At 45.6% G+C, this 26,793-nt stretch overlaps 1 protein-coding gene across 1 annotated transcript; it reads left to right on the top strand.

Moving 5' to 3' along the window:
• Nucleotides 1-918: 918 nt before the first annotated feature.
• Znf777 (zinc finger protein 777) lies at nucleotides 919-26,472 on the top strand. Its single transcript, XM_059257687.1, has 5 exons — nucleotides 919-2,012; nucleotides 3,191-3,317; nucleotides 7,587-7,700; nucleotides 20,539-20,790; nucleotides 24,733-26,472. Exons 1-5 carry the CDS (start codon nucleotides 1,170-1,172, stop codon nucleotides 25,902-25,904), a joined length of 2,508 nt encoding a protein of 835 aa, XP_059113670.1. The 5' UTR covers nucleotides 919-1,169; the 3' UTR covers nucleotides 25,905-26,472.
• Nucleotides 26,473-26,793: the final 321 nt, after the last annotated feature.

The raw sequence follows: 26,793 nt of genomic DNA, 5'->3' as shown, positions 1-26,793 counted from the left end.
GTAGAATGCTGCTTTAGTGAAGTCATCTGTGTGTGAATCAGTGAGCAGATGTAAGAAAGACAGCTGTGGAAGGCATGATGTGGGTTTAGACAGGTCTAAAAGGTGGCGAAAGAAACCTCGTCACTTACCTAGATGATCTCTCTAACTATCAGTATACAGTTGACTCATTTGACAGGCATTTATTGAGCACATACTACAAGACTGGACACAAGGGATATGCTAATTTTCAAGTGAAGAAAGCAAGTTTTAAGTACCTTACAGAACACTCTTACAGAGAACATAGAAGCTGAACAGGTTCTTTCAAGGAATATTATGAAGAAAAGAACAAAAATGGTTAGAAAAATTCCGTTTAGATCCAGTAAAGGTATTGAATGGCTAGGTAAGTGGACTAGGCACCCACAGAAGAGCATGGCTTCACCTCCCTAGTGGTTCAAGATTTTAACGTGGATGTGGCAAGATGGGCATCAGACTGCCAGAAGGAAACTTACCTTTATTCTGCTGTGGTCCCCACCACTCTTACCACACTCTCAAAACTAGTGTGATGCCTGCCTGGCTTCAGGCACTGCAGGCCTACCTTCTCCCTTAACCCTACCTCAAGAACCACAGTGAGGGAGCCCAGCAGTGTACGCCTGCCCCGGTGCACCCTCTGCCTAGGAAACAGCTCCAGAGGAGGCTGAATTGCCGCGTTACCGTCACTACGTCTCAGTGTCCTTTACTTGGAGCAGAAGCCAGTCGCCATGCCCCAAGCCCATCCAGCTCTGCAGAGCTTTGCAGACAGACAAGGGCAGCAGTCACAGGAGCAGGCTGTGGTGGAAAGGGCAGCAGTAGGTATTGATGGAGCCACGAGCTGAGTTCTTCCCGGTATCCTTCCCCTCCTGCACACCATTCATCATGTCTGAAGCGTGTTGTGGAGGGAAAGATGGCTTCTGTGGAAAACAGAAGGTAGCATAGCCATCTCTTCTGTGTTGTTCCTGATAGCTTTATCATTGATGTCACATCAGTGCCACTATCAGAAGAGATGTGCTTCCTCGGAATGTGTCTTACTGTCGCAAAAACTGAGGGCCTTTTAGCATGAGTGCTTGTCTCTTGGATTTGTTTAGCCAGCTGGAGACTGTGACCTTCAATGCTGTCTTTCCTTCTCTCCTTGAACACAGGTCCAGCATCTGGACATGGAGGACGGACATTCCTCACCTCTATCATTCTCCAGGGGTCCACACAAAGAGTCTGTGCATCAGGCCCCTGCTGGACTCCCCAGAGAAACTGTGTTCCCTTCTTGTGTTCTTCCCCCCAAAGAAATTCCTTCCTTGTCTCCCACTGCCCCTCGGCAAGGTGCCCTGCCCCAGTCCGACAGTACTCCGAAGCAAGAGACTTCTGGCCAGATGTCACATGTTCTCCAGAAGGGACCTTCACTCCTGTATCCTGCCACCTCTGAGCAAGACGCACACCACCAGGGATCCCTGGCTTCCCAAGAAGAAACCCAGTACTCTCCTTCAGCTGCTGGTCAGGGGACCCCTCTCCTTTCCCACTCCACCCACCATCAGGAAGCTCCACCCCACTCTCCTGAAGTTCCTGAGAAAGACTCGCTGACTCTGTCACCCACAGTTCCCGAGACTGACATGGATGCCCTGCTCCAAAGTCCCACTTTGCAAAAGGACACTCCCTTCCATACCTCTTCTACAGCCCAGAAGGAACAGCCCCTGCCCACCGCAGAGATCACTCGCTTGGCTGTGTGGGCTGCCGTCCAAGCGGTGGAGAGGAAACTGGAGGCCCAGGCCATGCGGCTACTGACCCTGGAGGGCAGGACGGGGACAAATGAGAAGAAGATCGCGGACTGCGAGAGAACGGCCGTGGAGTTTGCAAACCATCTGGAGAGCAAGTGGGTTGTGCTGGGGACCTTACTGCAGGAGTATGGGCTGCTGCAGCGGCGGCTGGAGAACATGGAGAATCTGCTGAAAAACAGGAATTTCTGGATCCTGCGGCTGCCCCCAGGCAGCAATGGAGAAGTTCCCAAGGTACACCCATTCCACTGGGGTCTTCCCAAGGAAACCATCCACAGGGGAGCATGGCTTAGGGATTTAGTTCAGTTGAAAGAAAAGGAAAGTGATGATTGGGAAAGGAAAAACAAGAAGTAAGGATCCATGACGTCCAGTATTGCTTCACCAAGAGCAAATTATTTCTGCTGTTGTTAAAGCACAGATTGGTATATAAGTCCACTTAGAAAGGAGTCAATCAAGCCCTTCCCAGAGCCTGAGACAGGCTGCAGGAGGAAGGCTTGGGAGAGTGTGTGTGAGTCTGCCCTCCTGTCAGTCTGCCCTCCACACGCTCTGGTTCCGCATGCTGATTTCTGCCCACTCTGGGTTAATACGTCTGCCCTGAACATGAACGCGTTTTTCTAGCTGTCCCCTGAATGATAGATTATAACAGCTGTACCCAGCGTTCACATTGAGGCAGTATCGCATGCCATCAAGGAGTGATTTAAAGTGCTGGAGTTTTTTTTATAGTTTTTATGCAGATACTGTGCCATTTTATATAAAGACTTCAGCATCTATAGACTTTGGTATCCTGAGATTCTGGAACCAATCCTTTGCAGGTACCAAGGGACAATTGTACCAGTGAGCAGTGCTTAATGGTTTACCATCAGACTGGACAGGGAGAAGAATATAGTTTAACTATATTCTTAGAGGTTTTGTACTGTCTAACTTTTTTTTTCCAATTTACTTATAAATCTTTAATGCCAATAAAACTCATTTCAGGATGTATCCTTAAGGAACTAAGAAACAGGCTTTAATCTTATTTTCCAGAAGGTTCTAAAGAACCTTTTTGTTTCTTTTTGTTCCAGACTGAGTCTGTAAGCCAGCACCTCTTGGAGGCTGTTGTACATCAGAATTCTAGGGTCTCACTAAAAGCGTACTGGTCTCTGAAGGTCCAGGGTGAGGCCTAAGAGTGCATTCTCAGCCCATTCCCTGCTGCTACTGGGGCTACATGGTCTAAAGTAGGGAGGGCCTGGGCAAGATGAGTCCTCCACCCCTTGGCCAGGAATGTGGCCAGATTTCAGCCGGTTTTTAGGAAAGCCCCCTGAGCAATTCAGGGGAGGAAAGCCTTCCCTCTCCGGTCCTTGGGAAGGGGGTTGGGTTTAACAGTCTGTGGTGTTAGCTCTTTGGTCCTTGCTGACCCGGTTGCTTGGTTTCAGGTCCCTGTCACATTTGATGATGTTGCCGTCCATTTTTCGGAGCAGGAATGGGGAAACCTCTCCGAGTGGCAGAAGGAGCTCTACAAGAATGTAATGAGGGGCAACTATGAGTCTCTGGTCTCCATGGGTAAGTAGGCAAACATTTGGTTTGGTTTCAGTTTTATTTGGTTAATTGGTGGAGGTACTTGTTTGGGTTTGGTTTTGTGTATGTGTTGTTTTGTTTTGAGGTAGGGCTATGCTGGCTGGCCTAGAACTTGCTGTGTAGACCGTGCTGGCCTCAAGCTCACTGAGATCCTCCAGCCTCTGGCTCCCTAGTGCTGGGGTTATAGAAAGGCACTGCCATGCACATGATGGGGTTAACAGGATCTTACTGTCGCGAGTTTAGCCCAGGCTGACCTTGAATTCCCAGTCCTGCTGCCTCAACTTCCTGATGTTGAGATTATACCACACTAGAATTTTACTCGTTTTGTGTGTGTGTGTGTGTGTGTGTGTGGAGGCCAGAGGTCGATGTCAAATGTTTCCTCTGTTCTCCTCGTTAGTGTTTTGAGGTGCGGCCTGTCACTGAACTAGTTCACCTGACTAGGCTGGCTGGCCAGAGTGCGTCTGGGACCTACCTGCTCCCTTCCCCTCCCTCTCCTCTCCAGCCAGCACTAGGGTCACAGATGGTCACCACTACACCTAGTATGCTGGGTGCTGGGGATCAAAGCCGTGTTCCCATTCGTACAGAGCAAGCACTTTACCAACTGAACCATCTCCTGGCCCTCCAAACAGAATTCTAAAGAGTACCACAAATGGGCTAGAGATTGCTCAGTGGTTATAAGTTCCCAGCACACACATCAGGTAGCCTACAACTGCCTGTAACCCCAGCTCCAGAGGATCCAACACTTCTCTTCTGAACTTTGTAGGCACCTGGAATCACATGTACACAAACATACATTCACATGTAATTAAAAATAAGATAATTTTTTCTTTTAAAAAGAGTGATATAGCCGGGCGGTGGTGGCGCACGCCTTTAATCCCAGCACTCGGGAGGCAGAGCCAGGCGGATCTCTGTGAGTTCAAGGCCAGCCTGGGCTACCAAGTGAGTTCCAGGAGAGGCGCAAAGCTACACAGAGAAACCCTGTCTTGAAAAAACAAAAACAAAAACAAACAAAAAAAAAGTGATATAAATGAAAAAAACAAACAAACAAACAAAAACGAACATCCCACATACTCTTGTATGTCAATATGGAACAATCTATTCACAGAGACTATAGGGCACTTGGGCCGCAGGGGAAAAGCTGGCTAGATGTTGGTGGGCCACCATAGAGCATTTTCCCCTGCATCCTGCTTATAAAATTCATTATCTAGTGAATTATTAGTAAAAGGAAAGTAACTAGAGGAATATGGATGTACTGAGGGCCTACTGTGTGTCAGCGGGGTGTGAAATGCTTCTAGGAATAACAGTAGTGAGGGACTGAGGACAGGATTAGAGATCTAGTTTTCTTACTCACACAGCTGGACACTATCGCTACTAAGGCCAGATGGCCCCAGGGTCCTGGTCCCCATTAGGAAGTCACAGTCTCATAGAAACTATTTTATACCAAGGTCTGTTGATTCTTGTTTTCATTAAAAACATGAAAGGACCAAAAAAAAAAAAAAGGAAAGATGGACTTTCTTTCTGTATCCTTTTCTCTCATGTGTAGGATTTTTTGATATAGATAAAAGAAAAAGCTGAGGGTCTCAATGGATAAAGAGCTGCTGGGAAGCGTAGGAGACCTGAGTTAAGACCGCCACCACTCACCTGAAGGCCAGCACAGTGGTGTGTGTCTAACCCCAGTTACAGCTGGAGGTGCCTGGAGCGTTACTGTCTAGTCTGTCTGGTCAAAACAGATTCAGGTTCCGTGAGAGATCCTATCTCAGAAAATGAGGGGGCAGAGTAAAGAGAAGGCACCTGATGTAAAACTCTGGCTCCATGTATGCACACAGGTGTGCACACCTGCATACCCCGCCTCCCCGAAACACAAGTACAAGAGAGAAAGGTGTGAATGTTGAGTACACTGTTGGACAGAAACTTGGATTTGGGTGCTAGAGATGCCTCAGCAGTTAAGGGCACTTGCTGCTCTTGCAGAAGACCTCAGTTTGGTTCCCAGCACCCACATGGCAACTATCTGTAAGTCCAGTACCCTCCTATGGCCTCAGTGGGTATGAGGCACACAGGTGGTACACATGCAGACATGCAGGCAAACACACACGTTAAATACGAGTGAATGAATGAATGAATGAACAAATGAATGAATGAATATGGGATTGGAGAGAGCGCTCAGCATTTAAAAGCATTGGCTGCTCTTCCAGAGGACCTGGATTTGGTTCCCAGCACCCAGATGGTAGCTCACAACCATCTGTAACTCCAGTCCCAAAAGATCTGATGCCCTCTTGCCTCTATAAGTGCTGTACACAATGGTGGACAGGCATCCATGCAGGCAAAAATGCCTGAAGACATAAAGTAAAAATCTCAAAAACTTTTAAGTTTAAAAAAAAATCCTTTTTTAAAAAACAAACTTTGATTCATGCTAAAATAGGTAATTTTAGACATACTTTTCCTTAGGCTAACATTACTCTTCTTAAAAAATTTGTGTTTTTTAAAATACAGACACAATTATAAAAAGTTAACAATTTACAATTACATAATAAAGAGCAACCACTAGCCCACAGAGGAGGCCCCCAGGCCCCCTTTAGATCCTGTCCTTTCTCATCTTTTCTGTACATGTGTAAACATATGCACAGTGCATGCCCCGTTACACATGTAGTGTGGAGTCTGCACAAAGGTAGTACCTCACATTAGACAGGTTTCCTCATCAGCACCTGTGGGCCACAATCCTTGGAAAGAAAGTACAGTATCCAGGAGAACTTTGGCTTTTTTTTTTTAAATATGTATGAGTGTTTTGCCTGCATGTTAGCATGTGTACCACATACATGCCTGGTGCCCATGGAGACCAGAAGAAGGCATTCAGTCCCCTAGAACTAGAGTTACATGTGATTTGTGAGCCACCATGTGGGTTCTGGGTACCTAACCGCGGTCCTCTGCAAGAGCAACAAGCGCTCTTAACCCCTGAGCCCTCTCTCTGGGCCTCTGAACTCTGGCTTTTGACTGTACTGCTGCTGGGCCATGGTGCTTCTGTCTCTCTCACTGTTGTGAGAAACAGCCCTGTTTATCTGGGCAGTGACCCCGTGATTGACAGTACAGAGGTGAAGTGGGCTGTGGGGTAGAGGATGCACTACCGAGGAGCCTCTGACAAGAACAGTGTCTTGTCTGCAGCAGCACGTGAGAATGCCATTTCTCCACACCCTGGTTTCTTCTGTTGTTTTGAATCTCTGTCATGTTTTGTTTTGTTTTCTGAGACAAGATCATGTAACCCAGACTAGCCTCAGATGTTCTGACCTTGAGCACCTGATCCTTCTCTATTCCAAGTACTTAATATAGGCAAATATTTGTCCCTTTGATAGATGAAAAAATGATACTATTTTTATTTGAATGTATTTATTTGATGATTAGTGAACTTGTGCATCTTTTTTTATATAATTGCTGGTCATTTGTATGTCTCCTGTGAATTACCTATTCATACTTCTGCCCTTATTTTCACTGATTATAAAGGTTGCTTCTATATAATTATGAATATTAACCATTTGCTATATGTGGTAATATGTATGTTTCTAATATTTCTGCCATGTTTCTTCATCTTTTATTTCAAAATAATTTTAAACTTCTTGAGGAATATTGAAGATTGAACTTAGGGTCTCATACATGTTAAGCACATGTTCTACCACTGAGCTACATGCCTGCCTAACTTTTTTCTTTTTCTATCGGAGGCAGGGTCTCACTGTGTATCCTTGGCCCACCTGAAATTCACAATGTAGCCCAGGTTGACCTTGAATTCACAGAGATCTGCCTACCTCTGTCTCCCCAGTGCTGAGAATAAGGGTGTGTGCCACCACATCTGGCCTCTTATTGTGTGTTTTGGAACAGGATCTCCCTCTGTGACCCAGCCGCCATCAGACTCACAGCAGTTCTGTCTCCAGCTCCCAAGTGCTGGTATTAGAGGCATGAGCCGTCATGACTGGCAACCCTTTTTCACACAAGGAACTCACTCTATCAGTATTTTGTTTTATGAATTTTATACTTTATCAGGATTAGTTTTGTCTGAAGCTCCTGGGCAAGCTTCATTCCCTGTGAGCAGCGTGAGACACATGTGCACACGGGTGCTGAGGAAAGAGGCTGAATACTTCCTATTTATTTCCCAGCATTGCAGCCCCTGGCAGAGGGGCTGTTCCAGGTCACATCCCCACAGATAACACCTTTACAGCATACAATGCCACCTAATACCACAGAATATTTTCTTTCCTTCCTTCTGCCCAGACTATGCAATATCCAAACCAGACCTCATGTCACAGATGGAGCGTGGAGAAAGGCCAGCCATGCAGGAGCAAGAGGACTCTGAGGAGGGTGAGACGCCCACAGACCCCAGTGCTGGTGAGTGGCAAATGGATGTCCCAGGGCCCTACATCCTGGGTCTTTCAGTAGCTCCAGTCTAGAGTGCCACAGTCAAGACAGGACCTGAGCAAGCTGTATAGGAAGGAGGAGGCCTGCAGGTAGATGTCCTCTGGGGACACCAGTAGCACAGGTAGCTGATAAGTAGGAATGCATAGAGTTCATTGTCTTGGAGATTTTTTTTTTTTTTTTTTTTTTTGACCTGACCCATTCTTGCCATACTTTTTGCAGGAAGAATCACAGAGAAGGCATTCCTGTGTTATGCTCATACCTCCTAGATTTCCCACAGAAGGGCCATGTCTCTGCCTGAATAGAGGGCAGCATGGACTTTACTAGGCAGTAGCCTACACACATTTACTGTGAGTGACATCTTGGTGCATCAGTTTTGTAGGCTCTGCTTGGGATTTTCCTTTGGACTTGAGTCACTTGCCTCAGAGATTCTCAGTAGAAACATCCCCTTGTCCTTGGTGGTGAATGTAACAATCAAGTATAACAGAACATCAGCCAGGCAGTGGTGGCACACACCTTTAATCCCAGCACTCGGGAGGCAGAGGCAGGTGGATCTCTGGGTTCGAGGCCAGCCTGGTCTACAGAGTGAGTTCCAGGACAGGCAGAGCTAGCAACACAGGAAAACCCTGTCTCAAAAAAATGAAAGGAAAAAAAAAAAAAAAAAAACGACGACTAGAACAGCACTGGGGGATCCTATTGACTGCAGAAAGGAGAGTGTTCTGCTGGGGAACTGTTGGTGACCAATAGACAGCTTTGTTACGATTTAATGTCATTGATTTGAAGACTGCATTAGCTCAGAAACAACCCAAGGCAGGGGAGGTTTGTCTGGGCTCCCAGTCTCAGAGGGGTCAGGCCATGGCTACCTGAACCATGCACTCGATGCCCAACATCAGATGGAGGGGTGGGGCTTACCCCAACTCAGTACCACAGATAAAAATAGATGAATTTGAAAGTAGATGAGGTTGAGGGGTTGGTCTAGGGATACACTTTGGTTAGAGGAAAATCTGAAAACAAGAATTGGATGGGAATAGGGAGATTCTGTGTGGAAGAACTCGGGCAGGGAGGCTTAAAGCAAGAATTGGCAGAGATGCTTCGTGGCCAAAACCCTGAAATATGGCTGCTGCCCCCACTGGTTTTGAGGCCAGGGGCCGCACTGGTAGCATCCACCTCTTTCCCTGTCTCCTTTTGCCATCTGCATCCCAGATGGGCCTCCCATTGAATAGGGTTCGAGTGGAAGACAAATGACCTAGCCCACTTTGCGCTGAGCTGGTTTTAGTCTGGCACACGTGTCCAGGGCCTGAGCTCCTGCAGAAGCAGTGGCCTCGTGGAGAGCCCGCCTGTGCCATTTGCACGTCTCCTTCCCAGCCCTTAGAGCTGACATCATTGGGGAGGGCAGGTGACATGGAATATTTAGCCAAAGGCAATTGCTACTGGAGAAACTGTCAGTGTCTGCCCTTTCACAAACCTGGGTGATCTGCCCAGTGTCTTCTCCCTAGCAAGAAGGTGGCAGAGCAACCCTCAACCAGATCCAAAGATAGACCAAGAGGGGCATCTAGAAAACTGAGAACTTTCTAAGTTCCACGTGTATCAAGAATGACAATTTTATGAGCTGTCTCAGTAAATTCATTCAGTGCTTTGGGTCCCTAAGAGATCTAGAGAAAAATCAGATATTTGCACTTAGCTGGAGGTACGCACATTAGTTGTGTCCATGCCATCCGTCCATGTGTCCATCCATTTGTTCCCTTCCCTGTGTACTCACAGCCTGCAAATGCAAAGCAAACCAGAAGGCATGGCAGAAAGGGGAATTCTCATTTGTTTTAAACCTTTTTTTAAATTTTTATATTTTATGTGCATTGGTGTTTTGCCATGGGTGTTGGGTCCTCTGGAACTGGAGTTACAGACAGTTGTAAGCTGCCATGTGGGTGCTGGGAATTGAACCTGGGTCCTCTGGAAGAACAGTCAGTGCTCTGAACCACCAAGCCATCTCTTCAGCCCCTGTTTTAAACATTTTAAAAATATTAATACATTTAACCTAATAAGATCGTTTGAGAGAGTCTAACATTGAACAGAATCTAAAATATAGTTTAAAACATACTACGTATATCATAACATGGTATACTTTCTGTCGCCTCTGACATCGTATTATGAAGAATTTTTATACCATAAGATTCACTTGTTTGTTTATTATTTAGTTCATCAGATTTTTTTTTTGTATCAGGTACTTTGTCCGTAGCTGGGTACCCAAGAGGTCCTTGCTCTCACTTAGGCTTACACCAGTAGAGAAGACCAGTTTTAGCAACCACATCTACACTATATGAAAACAGGACTGGAGAGATGACTCAGCCATTAGCATGTACAGCTCTTGCAGAGGACCATGTTCAGTTCCCAGCACCCACATCAGATGGTTCACAACTGCCTGTTATTTCAGCCGTAGGGGATTCACTGCCATCTGACCTCCTCTAGTATGTTCATGAACGTGGTATGTGCACATGACCTTTGTGCACACAGATGTACACATAAGTAATATAAGTATTTAAAAACAAAACAGAAAAACCACAATCATATCCTATAATACAGCTGTGACAAGAAGCAGCCAAAGAAGAAAGACAAAGCAGAAGATTTTGCTGAGCTTGGGGGGTCAGAAAAGGCATCATATAGACTAGCACGATGTCTCAACAGGTAAAGGTGTTTGCTGCCAAGCCTGAGCATCTGAGTTCAATCCCCAGGATACCCATGATAGAAGGAGAGAACCATCTCCAACAAATCCTCTGGCCTTCACATGAATGTGTACACAACACACAAGTACAGTAAAAACATTTAATAAAGAAGACAAATCTTGGAACAATGAAATTTTAGTAGAGACCTAAATAACAACTAGATTCCTTGCTCCTAGGAGAACTAATTGAAGGGAAGATACTGGAAGCTGGGAGATAGCAGTATGTAGAGCCCTTGGCACAGCCCAGTGGGAACAGTGGCTATTTGCAAGATATGTATTGGCTGTTGACCAAGAAAAACTTAGTGACTGGTGGGTGTGAGTAAGGGGAGTGGAGGGTGCAAAGGATGATTCCTAACCTCTAACTCAGTGAGGCCTGGATGAAGAGAAACAATAAAAATTCACTTTTGAATATGTCCCAGCAAGACTCTAAGGAGAAAGCTGCTGGGTAGAGTCTGGAGTTTAGAAGCAGAGTTCTGAACTACAGACAGTTGGTGTTGGACATTGGGACGTTTGGACATTAGGTATTGATGGTATAGACAGAATTATTAGATTGGTCTGAAAAGTGCAGACTGTCATTGCAGAACCCTGACTCTTGGCAGATTTGGGGATCTGGAATCTGTTGATCAGAAGGAACACAAGTCTTGTTTTATCTTAATTAATTGTTTTATGTATGTGTGTGTGTATAGTGTGCATACATGTGTGTATGTGTAACGGTTCATGTGTGTGCAGGTTCCTATGTCTGTGTATGATGTCAAGAGTCTTCCTTGGGCTGGAGAGATGGCTCAGAGGTTAGAAGCACTGGCTATTCTTCCAGAGGTCCTGAGTTCAAATCCCAGCAACCACATGGTGGCTCACAACCATCTGTACTGAGATCTTTTGCCCTCTTCTGGCCTGCAGGAATACATGCAGACAGAACGTATTATACAATATAAGTAAATCTTTTTTTTTTTTTTTTTAAGATTTATTTATTTATTATGTACACAGTGTTCCACCTGCACATGTGCCTGCATGCCAGAAGAGGGCACCAGATCTTCTTATAGATGGTCCTGAGCCACCATGTGGTTGCTGAAAACTGAACTCAGGACCTCTGGAAGAGCAGCAGCCAATGCTCTTAACCTCTGAGCAATCTCTCCAGCCCCCGTAAATTTTTTTTTTTTTTAAAGAGTCTTCCTCGGGTTGGGGATTTAGCCCAGTGTTAGAGCGCTTGCCTAGCAAGCACAAGGCCCTGGGTTCGATCTTCAGCTCAAAAAAAAAAAAAAAAGACACAATTTTTACAAACAAACAAAAAAGAGTCTTCCTCAATTGCCCTCCACCGTATGTATTAAGGCAGGATCTCTCAGTTGAACCCAGAGCTCACTGATACGGCTAGTTCAGGTATCCCTGTCTCTGCCTTCCTTATGCTGGGATTATAGGTGGGCCACTATGCCCAACCAGCTTTTACATAGGTTCTGGGGATCCAAAGTGGTTGCTTATATAGCAAACACTTTAACCACTGAGCCATCTCGCTAGCATAATTTTTATTTATTTTATGTGTATGAGTATTTTGCTTGAATGTAAATCTGTGCGCCCCACATACATGCCTAGTGTACATGGAGGTCAGAAGAGGGCATTGGGTCCCCTGAAACTGGAGTTATGGACAGTTTGAGCCACCATGTGGTGGCTGGGAATTGAACCCAGGTCCTCTGCAAGAAAAAATGCTCTTTTATTGTTGTTGTTTGTTTGTTTTGTTTGAAACAAGGTCTCTATGTAGTCTTGGCTGTCCTAGTGCTCACTGTGTATACCAGGCTATCCTCAAACTCACAGATCCTCCTGCCACTACCTCCAACAAATTTAAAAAAAAAAAGGAAGGAAGAGATGGAAGAGAAAACTGAGGACAAGGTGGGAAGCTGTGAAAGATCCTGGGTACACTAGAAGGTCTAGAATTTTTACAAGTAGATGAAATCAATAAATGCTACATGTGTGTGAATGCTTTGAGAGCAGAATTACATAGCTTGGGAACTGAGGAGGATTTGGAGCTGACTGTGTGGCCATTAACAGTGAGCAAAGCAAAGAAAAGGTGATCACCTCTAGGGAAACAGCCAGCTGCGGACAAGAGCTTGCCAGCTGTGGCTCCGCATCGGGCTCACCGAAACCGGGAGGCATTTGGGGGCTGGCGAGAGGTTTGGAGGGAATGGTCCTGTCTAACCAGCTCAAGAAGTGCCCAAGGTGTGTTTTTAGGGGTCATGAGGTGAGAAACACGAATCCTTGGAATCCCTGGCTACAAAGTGAGTTTGAGGCCAGCCTGGGCTACCCAAGGCCCTGTCTGTAGGACAGTTAGCAGAATCAGACACTAAGGTGAGAGAGACTGTATGCACATCTGACTTCTGAGAACTGAAGAAGAGCATCCAGGTACTGTTTATACCAGTGGTTCTCAAAAAGAAAAGGCAAGGTGGGGTGGGATGGTAAGAGTCAACTCTTAAGTCACCTTTTTATTCTTTCCAGTGTTCTGTGATATGCTTACACATTGTTGTAAATTATAAGTGCATTCTATTGTAAAACAAGTTCAAATAATACAGATGCACATTACATGCCAGCTTTTTTTGGTAAAGTATCTGACCCAGGCAAGTAGTTTACACCTTCAGTTCCAGCAGTCAGAAGGCAGAGGCAGGAGGATTGACACATGTCTTACGATTTAAATCTAGATTACTTTTAATAGCAGATTCTAGTGTTCATGATCTATTTGCATACTCTCCTGTTGATACGCATTTAGGAGGCTCACAAGTTTTAGTGCTGCATCAGTAAAGACCCTTATAAGTAGATCTCTGCAATGGCCTGAAACTTTTAGAAATGGATTTTCTGGGTCAAAGGATATGCCCACTTAAACATTTAATAGATATTGGCAAATGCCCTTCAACTACCACCTCAGTCTGTCTGCTTTCATCCAAGTATGAAAGTGATGCCATACACCCTGTCCAGTAGTCAGTTTTTAGCTCTGCATGACTTGCAGGAGCTATGGGTATAAGCCAGTGGTTCTCAGCCTTCATGATGCTTCGACCCTTTAATACAGTTCCTCGTGTTGTGGTGACCCCAACCATAAAATTATTTTGTTGCTACTTCATAACTGTAATTTTGCTACTGTTGTGAATCATAATGTGAATATCTGATACACAGGATATCTGATATGTGCCCCTGTGAAAGAGTGGTGTGACCAAGACTCCTAGTTGAGAACCGCTGCCATAAACAGTATTTCGATGCCCTTCTTCAGTTCTCCGCAGAGTGATGTACAAAAGTTTCGCCTTTGTGTCTGGTTCTATGAGCTGTCTTGTACTCCTTTTCCTCTTTGAGATTATTTTTTTTCATTATTGATTTCTAAAGGCATTTTGTTAGTGTTGACAGGGTTTCATGTAGCCCCAGGCTGGCCTTGAACTCTGATCCTACCGCCTCCACCTCCCAAGCGCTGCTCTAAAGACGTTTTAAATATCAGAAATATTCTTGGTTGTGGCTCTTTGCGAACTAAGCATTTGGCAGGTGGAGACTGGACAAACACCTAACACAGCAGTGAGAGACTGAAGCAGGCAGGTCTCTGGGAGTCTCGGGCCAGACTACATAGTGAGACCTCTCTCTCAAAAGCCAAACAAACCAAAGATATTGCCTGTCCTATCTATGAAAACATTTCCCTAATTTGGGGAGTATTTTTGTATTTAATATTTATATTTGTGTTGGTATAACCACTTTAAGTTTTTATTTATTGAGATGAATTGGTCATTTTCTTTGTGGTGTCTGAGTTTCACATCATCAACTACAGAAATATTGGGCCATTTTATTCAGTAAATACTGTGAACACAGAATTTAGGCCTTTGGGCTTCCTAAAAACTGGTAAAAGCCTATAATGTCTGCTAATTAGGAAGATGAGAGAGTTGGATCCAAAGTTCACAGGCCCAGCTGGGCAGCTTAGTGAGCAGCTATCTGAAAAGTAAAAAGAGGAGCCCGGTGTGTGATGCACACCCCTAATCCCAGCACTCAGGCGGCAGAGGCAGAGGCAGATAGAAAAGGCCTGGGGCTAACCCTGAAAACATTGAAAACTTAAAACAACTTTTGCCCTAGAGAACAAAACAAACAAAAAAAAAAATGCTAAAGTAAAGAATTGTTTATTTTAACTAAGTCTCTCCAAATATAACACTGCATAAGCTCCATTAATAAGTAACCCTTGGCCGGGCGGTGGTGGCGCACGCCTTTAATCCCAGCACATGGGAGGCAGAGCCAGGCAGATCTCTGTGAGTTCGCCAGCCTGGTCTACAGAGATCCAGGAAAAGCACAAAGCTACACAGAGAAACCCTGTCTCGAAAAACCAAAACAAACAAACAAAACAAAAAACAAAAACAAGTAATCCTTTAAAGCCGGGGCGGTGGTGGCACACACCTTTAATCCGAGCACTCAGGAAGCAGAGGCAGGTGGATCTCTGTGAGTTTGAGGTCAGCCTGGTCTACAGAGTGAGTTCCAGAAAAGGCTCAAAGCTACACAGAGAAACCCTGTCTCAAAAAACAAAAACAAAAACAAAACAAAAAGAACCAACTAATCCTTTATGTATTCAAAATCAGTTTGTAGGATAGAGTTTTTACAAAAAGTGATTACAGAGATTAAAAATGACAGAGTTACAGCCAGGTGCAGTGATACATGCCCATCATCCCAATAGTTGGGATACAGAGGCAGGAAGGTCTCCACAATGGTGAGGCCAGCCCAAGTCTACTCAGCTAGCCGGAACATAGAATCACAGATTAAAAGAAGATCTTGTAACCAAATACAAACAAGCTGCAAAAATACTTCCAAAATGACTCACAGGGACCAGAATATGGCTCAGTGGGCAAGAACACTGGCAGCTTAATCCTTGAGCCCACATGTGGTTTAAAGAGAGAACTTGTGGGTGGGGTTTTCTGCCCTGCCAGTCAGCTCTGTCTGGTCAGCCCGTTCCCCCAAATAACCACACAGGGACTTATTAATTATAAATGCTTGGTAGATAGCTTAGACTTGTTACTAACTAGCCCTTACATCTTAAATTAACCTATATTTCTTATCTATGCTCTACCACATAGCAGTACCTTTTCCATCACGTCATATTCATCTGCTGCTTCTTCACCTGGCTTCTGACTCCACCCTTCTTCTCCCAGCATCCTCAGTTTGGCTCTCCCGCCTAACCTCTTCCTGGCTAGCTATTGACTAGTCAGCTCGTTATTAACAATGATAGCAATGCATATTCACAGTGTACAAACGGATTATTCCACAGCATTTTCCCCTTTTTGTTTGATTAAAAAGGAAGGCTTTAACTTTAACACAGTAAAACTATATACAACAAATATATTTATCAAGTAAGAGTCATGGTCACAATATCCAGTCCATTTGTATTTGGCAAAATCAGAGAAAATATTCCATTATCTATCTTATCTTTGTGAGTCTAAAGTTTTATATCTAATTTACTTTTTATCATAACTAAGGAAAACTATAAGTTTAATTATTTAGTCTTTAACTCCATCAAAGACCCCAGAAGGGTGTGATGTTACCTAATGACAGGGACATCTGGCTGCCTGGACAATCACCCAAAGTTCTTTTGTAATGTTGGGGCATCCAACCCTGGCCTACAGGCCTAGTATATCTGACAGACATTTCTGAGAAGCAGGGAATTTTGAAGGACTGTCCTACCTTGTCTTGACAAAGTTTGGTAGTGAATTTCTTTTGCATCCTACTGGTCTAGTTTGGACAGTATACTGTCAGCAATTGAAGCAAGGGCAGTTTCTTTGCCCAGTGGCTAGGTTTGCCACAAAGAAAGCAAACTCCATATGGAGTTTCTTCAGTGTCCATCATCTTCTTTGGAGTAAATTGGTGCTGCTGGGATCAGGCGTGTCTCACTGTCAAGAAAAACCTTATGTTATTAAAACATTTTAAATGCCATATTCTGTAGATCTTTGAAGTATTTGAAGATCACCTATCTATCTAAATATATCTATGTATGACATTGAAAACATATCTAACATGACTATAAGTTTGATAGTTATGGGTGACTATTAACCTGTATTTCTTTATTATCCTCAATAGCTTTGAAGGAGTAAAACTTTACATAATTAAGCAAGCTACATAGGTACAATACCTTAAACAAAAATAGACATGTCTGGCTTGCATGAGATCCCAGGTTCCATCTCAAGGACCACAAGAAATGAGAGGGCACCCCCTGCCTGTCCCAGTCTTACATGGAGCATTTCTGAGTTGAACCCTCTGTCACCACCCAAATGATCCAAATTGGTGGAAGGTGTGTGCAGAAGGGCATTGCTCTTGGACCTGTATGACAGTCCTACTGCACATTAGGTTTAGCTTTATAACAAAATTAAGAGAACATAATTGTTAGCCAGTGGCCATTAAGAACAATTTTTTTGGGTGGGGGGTGGTTTTTTGAGACAGGGTTTCTCTGTGTAGTTTTGGTGCCTGTTCTGGATCTCACTCTGTAGACCAGGCTGGCCTTGAACTCACAGAGATCTGCCTAGCTCTGCCTCCCGAGTGCTGGGATTAAAGGCGTGGGCCACCACTGCTGGACTAAGAACAATTTTTGATGATGTGTTAACTCCATGCTTTTTGTAGCATGTAATTAGGGTAAGTTCAAAGAATCAAGTGACATTTTCCACCTGAGCATTTTCCAACCCACCCATAATACCTGTGTCTAAAAAATGAAAAACAGAATAGACCTGATTCTGATCTGTCTAATTATACAGTAAGAACATGTGTTCATTCTCTAGTAAGTGAACTAATTGAGGAAAATTCCTACTTACCCTTATAAGAGATTTGTTTTCAAAGTTTTTTTTATTTTCCGTGCTGGATAACTGTTTATCGTTCTGCATAATTGTCGCTAAGGATAACTCCAACCAGGAAGAAATGAACATGTCCAGCCTTGTGACTATTAGAGATGAAAGCAAGATATCTTTTAATTTATAGGAACATTTTTTTTTGTGGCAGATGAGGTGATCATCAAAAGGCTTCTAAGCATGAAAGCGCATTCTATTAGGGTAACATTCCATGGGCAAAGTGGGATTGGAAACAGGCTCACGGTGAAGAGGAGTGGAGTATAAAGAACCCAGCTATCAAAGAAGAACTTGGCTGTGTATTTTTTAAGCAAATAATGATGGATTTAAAACTGCTGGAGTTTTTAGATTCCATTGGTGACATTAAATGAGGGATGAGGAAAAAGCTTATTTCTATCTCAATGTTTACTCAAGAAATCATATTTCTGTTGAAACTTTTTTTTAGTCGGTTTCGCTGTATCCTAGACTTGCCTCCAGCTTGTGACAATCCTGCCAGCCTCCCAAGTGTTCCAATTATAGTAGTGACCCCGCTTACCTATAGGTTTATTCAAAAAGGTGCAAAGAGACTGTTTTGAAATTTTATTTTAGGGAGTAGACAAGTAAAATACTTTCAGGAGTTTATGCAGGTTAGGGAAGTCGTGTTTCTGGAGGGCCTGTAATGATTTAATATGGACTTGAGGCAGGATAAAGAGGCACAATTCAGGAGGCCCCCAGAATGAAGAGAGGCAGCATAAGGAGAGAGAGTGGACATAGGTTAAAGGAGGGAGGAGAGGTTGGAGAAGGGGGTGATGTGTTTTGTATTGCTCTAACAAACTACCCCAAAATTGGTAATTTATACAGAAAACAATTTTGTTGTAGACATTGTGATGTGTTTCTATAATCTCATTCACTGGGAGGTAGAGGTTGGGAAAATTAGAGTTCAAGGTCATCCTTGCCTGCAACGCTAATTTGAGATCTGCCTAGGCTGTACTATAAGTTCCAAACCAGCCTGAGCTGAAAAGTGAGATCCTGACACTGGAAAAGAAAGCAAGCGTGTTTAGCCTACAGTTTCGGCTGCCGAGAGCCTGTCGCCAACACCTCATTACTCTTAGGAGTCCTTCTGGCTACATCATAGCGCAGCAGATGGCATCCTGGAGATGAGAGGAAGAGAAACCCAGGACTTTTTCTTAGCCAGCATCACTGCCTTCACAAGAGCAATGCCCCCAACCTACCCATCTTGTAAATCCACCCCCCTCAATACCGTTACATAGGAACCAAACTGACTGCATCTGAGTCTTTAGAACCGTGGTTCTCAGGAGCAAACCTCTACAAAATATTTACATTACAATTCATAACAGTAGCAAACTTACAGTTATGAAGTAGCAACAAAAAATAATGCGGTCACCATAACATGAGGAACTGTATTAAAGGGTCACAGCGTTAGGAAGGTTGAGAACCACTCCTTTAGAAGATACTCAAAAGATACACAGACCACCAGGACTGGAAGTTTGGGAGGCTGAGGCAGGAGAATCACAAATTTAAGACCTGACTAGGCTGGAGTGAGTTCAAAGACAGCCTGGAAAATTGAGCGTGAGCCTCTCTCAGAAATGAGAAATAGGAGCTAGAAAGACAGCTCGGCACTTAGGAGCACATGTAGCCCTTACCTCTGGATCCTCCTGCCTCCGCCCCTCAGACTAGGATACATCACTAACTTATATCTAAAAATAAAAAATTAGAACTAGGTGGTACTCCCTACACGAAATCACTTTAAAGGACCAATAGAAAAAGGAAACCATATCTAAACCTCCCCATCCAAGAAGCAGACTCAGGCGGGCTGTCGGTGCCCTTTAATGTTAGTGCCTTTAGTCCCGGCACTGGGAGGCAGAGGCAGGCAGATCCAAGTTCCAGGCCAGCCTGGGCTACAGGGTGAGACCTTGTTTCAAAAAACAAAAACAAAATGAAGCAACAACAGGAAAGAAGAAGAATCAAAGTTGCCACTTTGTACATTACTTGAGGAAAGTGAGCATGTGCAAAAATGTGGCTGGCGGGATGTCGGGAGAGGTTCTCTTCCACAGCCTAGTGAAAGATGGGCTTCCATTGCCTAACTGAAAAGCAATCTGGTTGATCCGCCAAAATTAACAATGTTTCATCTTTGGATGCTGTGGTCCCATAGAAATGAAACCACTATTTTGTAATTGGGGATATAAACAGATGTTTGTTGTTGTGTTGTTTACTGTAGCAAAAGATGAGGACAAAAAGTTTTTTCCATTAGGGAATAACTTGCTAAATTACTGTATGAGCCACAGGATGGGATATATGGATCGTTTAAAAGACTAGTTAGCACTGTGGAAAATCAGCCTGAAGGAATTTCTACAAGATAATTGATCACAGAGGAGAAGAGGAGGCTGTTTGATTTTAACTCCAACAGTGACCCAAGAATAAAATGTTATATGAATGTAACTATGTAAGCATAGAGGCGATCACAGCTGATCATAGGAGTTATCTTCGAAATGACGAAATGAGCGGAGAAAGGAAATCAGTAGGAAAAAAAGACTGCACTGAAAAGCAAAAATGGCCGGGCGGTGGTGGCTCACGCCTTTAATCCCAGCACTTGGGAGGCAGAGGCAGGTGGATCTCTGTGAGTTCGAGGACAGCCTGGGCTACCAAGTGAGTTCCAGGAAAGGCATAAAGCTACACAGAGAAACCTTGTCTCAAAAAACCAAAAAAAAAAAAAAAAGAAAAGCAAAAATGGGTATTATGTTCCCATTGTGTAGAACGATGCTACATCTATAAAGCCCATCTGAAATTAATATAGATCTGTGCAGGAAAACACAAATGTTACAGCCCTTTATCTAACGGTGTCTGTCCAACTAAAAACAGACAAAACCCAAACACCCCTCTCAGTTATACCTGTGTGAGAAATTATGTGGGCCAAGAGAAGGGCCTTCTGGGAGTCTGTAGAACCGGGTCAGATTGAGAAGTGAGGAGACAGCCACCTTTTTATGATCCTCGGTGCATGAATGGACCAGCAAGAGAGAAACTGGGTTTTGGCTGTGAAATAATTTTCTAAACAACTCAGGATTTATAGAGAATAAAGTTTTAATCTATTATAACTTGACTCCATTTTGTATTAGCATTCAGGACTACAAAGTGTCCAGCAAATTCTTTCTGCTCACCATTAACTCTGTTGTATTTTTTAGGGTCTCTTTAAAAAGACCTGTTGGCATGTAAATGCTAGGACTGTAGAAACCTGGGGAGGTGGCATGACGGCTCTGTGTGTCCTCCCCTTCCTCAGCACACGATGGCATCGTGATTAAGATCGAGGTGCAGACCAACGATGAGGGTTCAGAAGGTCTGCAGACGCCAGAGCCGCTGATGGGACAAGTGGAGGAGCATGGCTTCCAGGACTCGGAGCTGGGTGAGCCCTGTGGAGAGCAGCCAGACCTGGACATGCAGGAGCCAGAGAACACACTGGAGGAGTCCACCGAAGGCTCCAGTGAGTTCAGCGAGCTCAAGCAGATGCTGGTGCAGCAGAGGAGCTGCACGGGTAAGTTAGAGGTGGGGGTGGGGCTGCAGAGGGAGGGCCCTGTCTCCTGACAAGTGGGCCTAATGGAACCTCCCAGCCTAGGAAAGAAGTTGTTCTGCCCAAGATTGGCTCAAACAAGAACTCAAAGGCAGATGAGGACGGAAACATGTCCAAGGTCACCCAGGTAGTGGCAGAGTTCTTCCTTCTCATTCATCTCAGCACCGTTGTGACTTTGGAGTTTGGTAGTTTTGTTTTATTTGGGTGGTGGTGTCTGTCTTTGAGCCAAGAGTCTCAACTAAGTAGCCCAGGCTAGCCTCCCGGTGCTGGGAATGAAAGCATGTGCCAACATACCCTGCAAGAAAAGCATGTTTTAAAAACAACTGTGGGCAGTGCTTGTGAGCCAATACAAGGGTCTGCTGGCTCTGCCTGCCATTCTGAGTCCTAACCTAGAAAGGGTTAACTCTTCTCTTTCCTTTCCTGTCCATCTCCCCTACCCTCCTCATTCCCCACCCCTGTGCTGGCCAGAGCCTGAGTGTGCTTTCTCTTTACGCTTTGTCTAGAGCGCCTCTCTGACCTCCATGCCAGCCTAACTCAAACAGTATAGCTTTTTCCTTCATTTCTCCAGTCTCCTGTGAGCAGCTGCTGAGATTTACAGCTTGCCTGCCCTGGGGTTTTCCTTTTAAGCTCTAAAGAGAGAGAGACTGCGAGACTCCTATCCTTCTCTGGTCGACAAGTCACAGTGCCTATAACTACATAATCCCTGTGTCCTCACTCTCCCCAGGAATGCTGTATTGTAGCAGGGGCATTAAGTGCTGACCCTGGAGTGTCCTTCCTGACAGCTTTTCCGGTGCCCCACTGTTTGGTTGCCTGTTTGTGTTTTTATTTGTTTGTTTTTGAGACTGGGGGCTTCCAGTTGTAGTTTAGATTGGCCTCATTTTTGATTCCTCCTGCTTCAGCCTTCCAAGTGCTGAGAGTGCAAGCACGTACACCACATCTGGCTGTAATTTGCATATTCTCAGTTAGTAAAAATCTCATGGTATCCTTGGTCAAGTGGTCAGGATCTAATTCCTTAGATTTAAGTAAGTGCACAGAGGCCAGGTGTGGAGGCTCACTCTGCACACTCCTGTAACACTGCAGGTTACAAGCTGCAGGGCAGCGGTTCTCAACCTTCCAACGCTGTGACCCTTTAGTACAGTCCTTCACAATGTGGTGACCCCAGCCATAAACTGTAGTGTAGTTTTGCTACTGTTATGAATCATAATAAATATCTGTGTTTTCCAATAGTCTTAGGCGACCCCTGTAAAAGGGTCATTCATCACCCAAAGGGTCATGGTATGCTCAGGTACAAAAGACAGGTATAAAATGTTCTACAAAGAATTTGTTAGAATTCAAAAACTAAACTGGAGACATAGTTCAGTGGTTAAGAGGACAGTTCCCAGCACTCATTTCGGGCAACTCAGGATTGTCTGCAATTCCAGCTCCAGTGGGATCCAATACCCACACACAGATACACACTTAAAAGATAATAACAAAACCTGGTACACCAAATGGTCATCCCAGAAAACATATATATAAATAACATGATGCAGACTGAGTAGGTTATACTTAGGAGTGTGTGTGTGTGTGTGTGTGTGTGTGTGTGTGTGTGTGTAATAACATCTAAAAAGGAGGCCATGAATTTGAAAAGAGAACAAGGAGGGGTAAATGGGATGGTTTGGAGGGAGGAAAGAAAGGGAAGAAATGTTGTAATTATGTTCTCAAAAAAAAAAAAAAAAGTCTGAGCATGGTAGCACACACCTTTAATCCTTAAGAGGCAGGGAGAGGTAAACTCTTGAGTTCAAGGCATCCAGGGCTACATAGAGAGACCCTGTCTCAAAAGCAAACCAAAAAACCTCTCCAATTAAAACTGGTTAGGAAATGCCAAAGGTCGGACTACAAAAGCACCTGGAGAATTCAAATGAGTGAGATGTTCTTAGGTTCTCAGGGGCCCCCATAGAACCTGGCTTTTTTTTAGATCCTGTAGGGACAAGCCAAGCTTGGAGGTAAGGGGACTCTACCAGTTGGGCATTGCGGGGCACTGCCCTCTGGAGCCTGAAGGAAGCTGTGAGGCTGGTGTTTTCAGAACACCTTGTTCTGGCTGCACAGTGAGACCTGCATCTGTAGTTCCCTGGGTTGCCCCAGAAAACCAGAGCCTGAATCCCACCAGAGAGGAGCTCAGTTGGTATTAAATGTCACTCACGAGTCAGGATCACAAAAGAAGACATGGAGACTGAGAAGGAGGGAGGAATTAATGGAGGAGGGTCAATGAAGGTATGATGAGAAACACAGGTGGGCTCAGGGAGGAAGAACTGTCTGAAGACGGAGAAGAAGAAAGTTATGAATCAGTGCCCATTGAGACCGCTGCAGACACTAACTCCAAAAGAAAAGTATCAGGGACTATCGGGGTCCAGCCCCTCGATAGTCCCCTCCCAGGGTCTGGGAAGAATCTACAACTAGCTGATAATTTAATCTTTGATGATATGAAATGAATCTATGTACACGAAACTCCTTAGTCCATACACTTTATTCTTCTGAGTCAGTTCTCTCTCTACACAGCTTCTATTCTGCTCTCGTGCCTAGCTCCTTTCTTGCCTGACTTCTCTCTACATTTATCTGTTGTCCCCTCTAAGTTCTAACTTAATCCTCTCATCTTAGTTCTGCCCCATCTGGGTTCTCATCCATCTCATTCTTACCCATCTTAGCTCCTCTCCCATCTCCTTCTCTCTCATCTTGTTCTTCCCCATCTGGCTCTTCCTCATCTCCCATCTCATTCCCTTGTACTCTCTTCTAGCCCTTCAATCTAGTTCTTACCCATCTCAGTTCGTTCCTCTCCAGTCCTTACCCATCTAGTTCTTCCATTCTCTTTTTTTTCTCTCTCCTCCTCTCAGTCTCCTTATTCTCTCATTTCTCCCCAAGTCTGTCAGAAATCCAGTTATAAACCCAAGCAATAGCAATCCTCTGGCAGAGCAAGGTCACCAGGCTCGAATTCTTACAGGGTCATAAAGGCAGATAAGAGTTTTTCTCAGGCAGTGACCACCAGGCTTTCTTTTACAACTCAGAAGGGGAGTGGTAAATGAGGAGGTCAACTGAGAACTAATGATCGGTTAGTATATCAAAAAGGGAATTTGTGTGCTCAACCTACATTCCTGAAGTGGTTAGGTGAGAAGTTAGGAGTCTATGATGTTAGTAATAGAAAAGGAGGGTCTCAGGTCGCACAAGAAATAAGGCTATCCGCCTGACCTAGGGAGCATGTGTTTCCACAAGGGTGTGACCTTAGTTCAGGAGATTGTTTGGCCTTGGATGCTTGATAGGTATTTTAGATAAATACACTGTTAGTTCTCGGAAGCATGCATAGCATTACAAGAAAATCCCTGTAGGAACCAGTTAATATATATACAAAAGCTAAAATATCACCAAAACTTCTTAAGCCATGGCTTGACCTTCAGAAAAGTCCTTGACTTTTCCAGGTAGTAGCTTTTGTGATTGTAGCTGAATTCCATTATGTTTTCCTGCGGCTTGCAGCAGGAAAAGTGGAACTTTGCTGGCTCCCAGATTTGAGTTCATGAACACAAGCTCAGGCACACTGTAATGGTTCTTGGGGCTGGTTTCTTTCCCTCTGAGGACTGATCCTCCAGCAGCTTCCTATCCTGAGCACCAGGGCGCCAAATAGCCATCTCCTCTGCTTCCTCAAGAGCCCCGTTAAGCTCTGGGTTTCACGACTGCTCATCTGAAGGTAGGAATCATGGGACAGGGAACTAGATTTTCCCAAAAGGAGGAATTTGGATAAATGTATGTATATATCTGTGTGTGTGTGTGTGTATACACATGTGTAGCACAAAATCTGTTGGTGAGGATGACACCTTGTCTTATCCAGGATCAGGTTCTAGGTAATAGCTAACCTCTTGCTCTCTAACCTTGGAGCAGAGGGAATCGTGATAAAGACTGAGGAGCAAGAGGAGGACGAGGACGAGGACGAGGACGACGACCTGCCTCAGCACTTGCAGCCCCTTGGGCCGCTCTCCGGGAGGTACGAGGCCAGTATGTACCAGACCCCCCTGCCTGGGGAGATGTCCCCCGAGGGCGAGGAGAGCCCTCCACCCCTGCAGTTGGGCAACCCATCAGTGAAAAGGCTGGTGCCCAGCATTCATGGGCATTCTCATGGGCATGGTGAGCGGCACCTGGGCGAGAACCGCGGGACCTCCAGCCAGCAGCAGCGGAACCGACGTGGCGAGCGGCCCTTCACTTGCATGGAGTGCGGCAAGAGTTTTCGGCTGAAGATTAACCTCATCATCCACCAGCGCAACCACATCAAGGAGGGGCCCTATGAGTGTGCAGAGTGTGAGATCAGCTTCCGCCACAAGCAGCAGCTCACGCTACACCAGCGCATCCATCGGGCGCGCAGTGGCTACGGCTCCCCGGAGCGCGGGTCAGCCTTCAATCCCAAGCACTCGCTCAAGCCGCGTCCCAAGTCACCCAGCTCAGGCAGTGGTGGTGGCCCCAAGCCCTACAAGTGCCCTGAGTGTGACAGCAGCTTCAGCCACAAGTCAAGCCTGACCAAGCACCAGATCACACATACCGGGGAGAGGCCCTACACTTGTCCGGAATGCAAGAAGAGCTTCCGCTTGCACATCAGCCTGGTGATCCACCAGCGCGTGCATGCAGGCAAGCACGAGGTCTCCTTCATTTGCAGCCTGTGTGGCAAGAGCTTCAGCCGCCCATCACACCTGCTGCGCCACCAGCGGACTCACACCGGTGAACGGCCCTTCAAGTGCCCGGAGTGCGAGAAGAGCTTCAGCGAAAAATCGAAGCTCACCAACCACTGCCGCGTGCACTCACGCGAACGGCCGCACGCGTGCCCCGAATGCGGCAAAAGCTTCATCCGGAAGCACCACCTGCTGGAACACCGGCGCATCCACACGGGTGAGCGGCCCTACCACTGCGCCGAGTGTGGCAAGCGCTTCACGCAGAAGCACCACCTGCTGGAGCACCAGCGAGCGCACACGGGCGAGCGGCCCTACCCCTGCACGCACTGCGCCAAGTGTTTCCGCTACAAGCAGTCGCTCAAGTACCACCTGCGGACCCACACGGGCGAGTGAGCATGCGCCCCGCCCCTGCCCCGGCCAGACGAGCAGCCAGGTGCAAGGGTCTAAGGCCCCTGGGACAGGTGCCTCGGCTGCCCCCAGGCTGAGCCCAGTGGGCGGGAGCGGGGCGCCCCAAGCCCTTCTGCTGTGAACCCTCCTCCCCTCCTGTCCCTTCTCCCCAGGAGGGGGTAGTGAGACCAGGTCGCTTGTTGCCTGCTTCCCCAGGGCCCCAGGGGGGAGCGCTTGGGCCAGGGGAACCCCTTCAGGCTGTTAATTTCCTTGACAATAAAATGGATGAAAACAGTCTGCACGGGGGCGGTGATTTGGCTGCCAGCCACTCACAGGCGCGATGCAGGGCCATTTAGTCGGGGATAGAACTGTCTGATTACCTTTTGGATACTGTGGTTCTATTTGATAATAATAGAGTAATTTTTAAAAGACGAGCGTTTCCTGTTTGCTGTTCTTGTTTAGTTTGTAAGGGGAAGGGGCTGAAGTGGCCCGAGGGACATGTGCCTAGTATCAACTAACAGACAACTGATTTCCTTTCTCAAACTCATTGTCCATGCTGTGAGAAGGAGAAGCAGGTACCCTGACTATAATCCAGAGGAGGGGCAACAAAGCCGACCAACCCGAAGGACTGAAGGGAAAGTGCAAGGCTGCCAGTCTAACTGCCCGGTGTCTACCTGGGCGGGGGGAATCTCAGAGTGATCGGGAGGTCAGGTTGAGAATGACGTGAAAAGGCCAAAGCTGGGGCCTTCCCTCGGGGCCCACACTTTCCTGTCCAGCTTGGAATGCCTCTGACAGAGGAGTGGAGTCTGCAGAGGGGTAAGGACGCGTCTCATGGGTTTGTTGGAGCAGCTACAAATACCATCAGGACGCTTCTTTTTTTTTAACTTTATTTGTA

This window comes from Peromyscus eremicus, chromosome 3 (assembly GCF_949786415.1).
Source record: "Peromyscus eremicus chromosome 3, PerEre_H2_v1, whole genome shotgun sequence".
Taxonomy (NCBI): Eukaryota; Metazoa; Chordata; class Mammalia; order Rodentia; family Cricetidae; genus Peromyscus; species Peromyscus eremicus.
Note: the sequence above shows the minus strand (reverse complement) of the source record. Positions and strands in the feature narration are given on the sequence as shown.

Coding starts and splice junctions, on each gene's coding strand:
- Znf777 (XM_059257687.1), top strand. CDS start 1,170: ATGGAGGACGGACATTCCTCACCTCTATCATTCTCCAGGGGTCCACAC. Junction 3,318..7,586: donor TGAGTCTCTGGTCTCCATGG/GTAAGTAGGCAA, acceptor CCTTCTGCCCAG/ACTATGCAATATCCAAACCA. Junction 7,701..20,538: donor GCCCACAGACCCCAGTGCTG/GTGAGTGGCAAA, acceptor CCCCTTCCTCAG/CACACGATGGCATCGTGATT.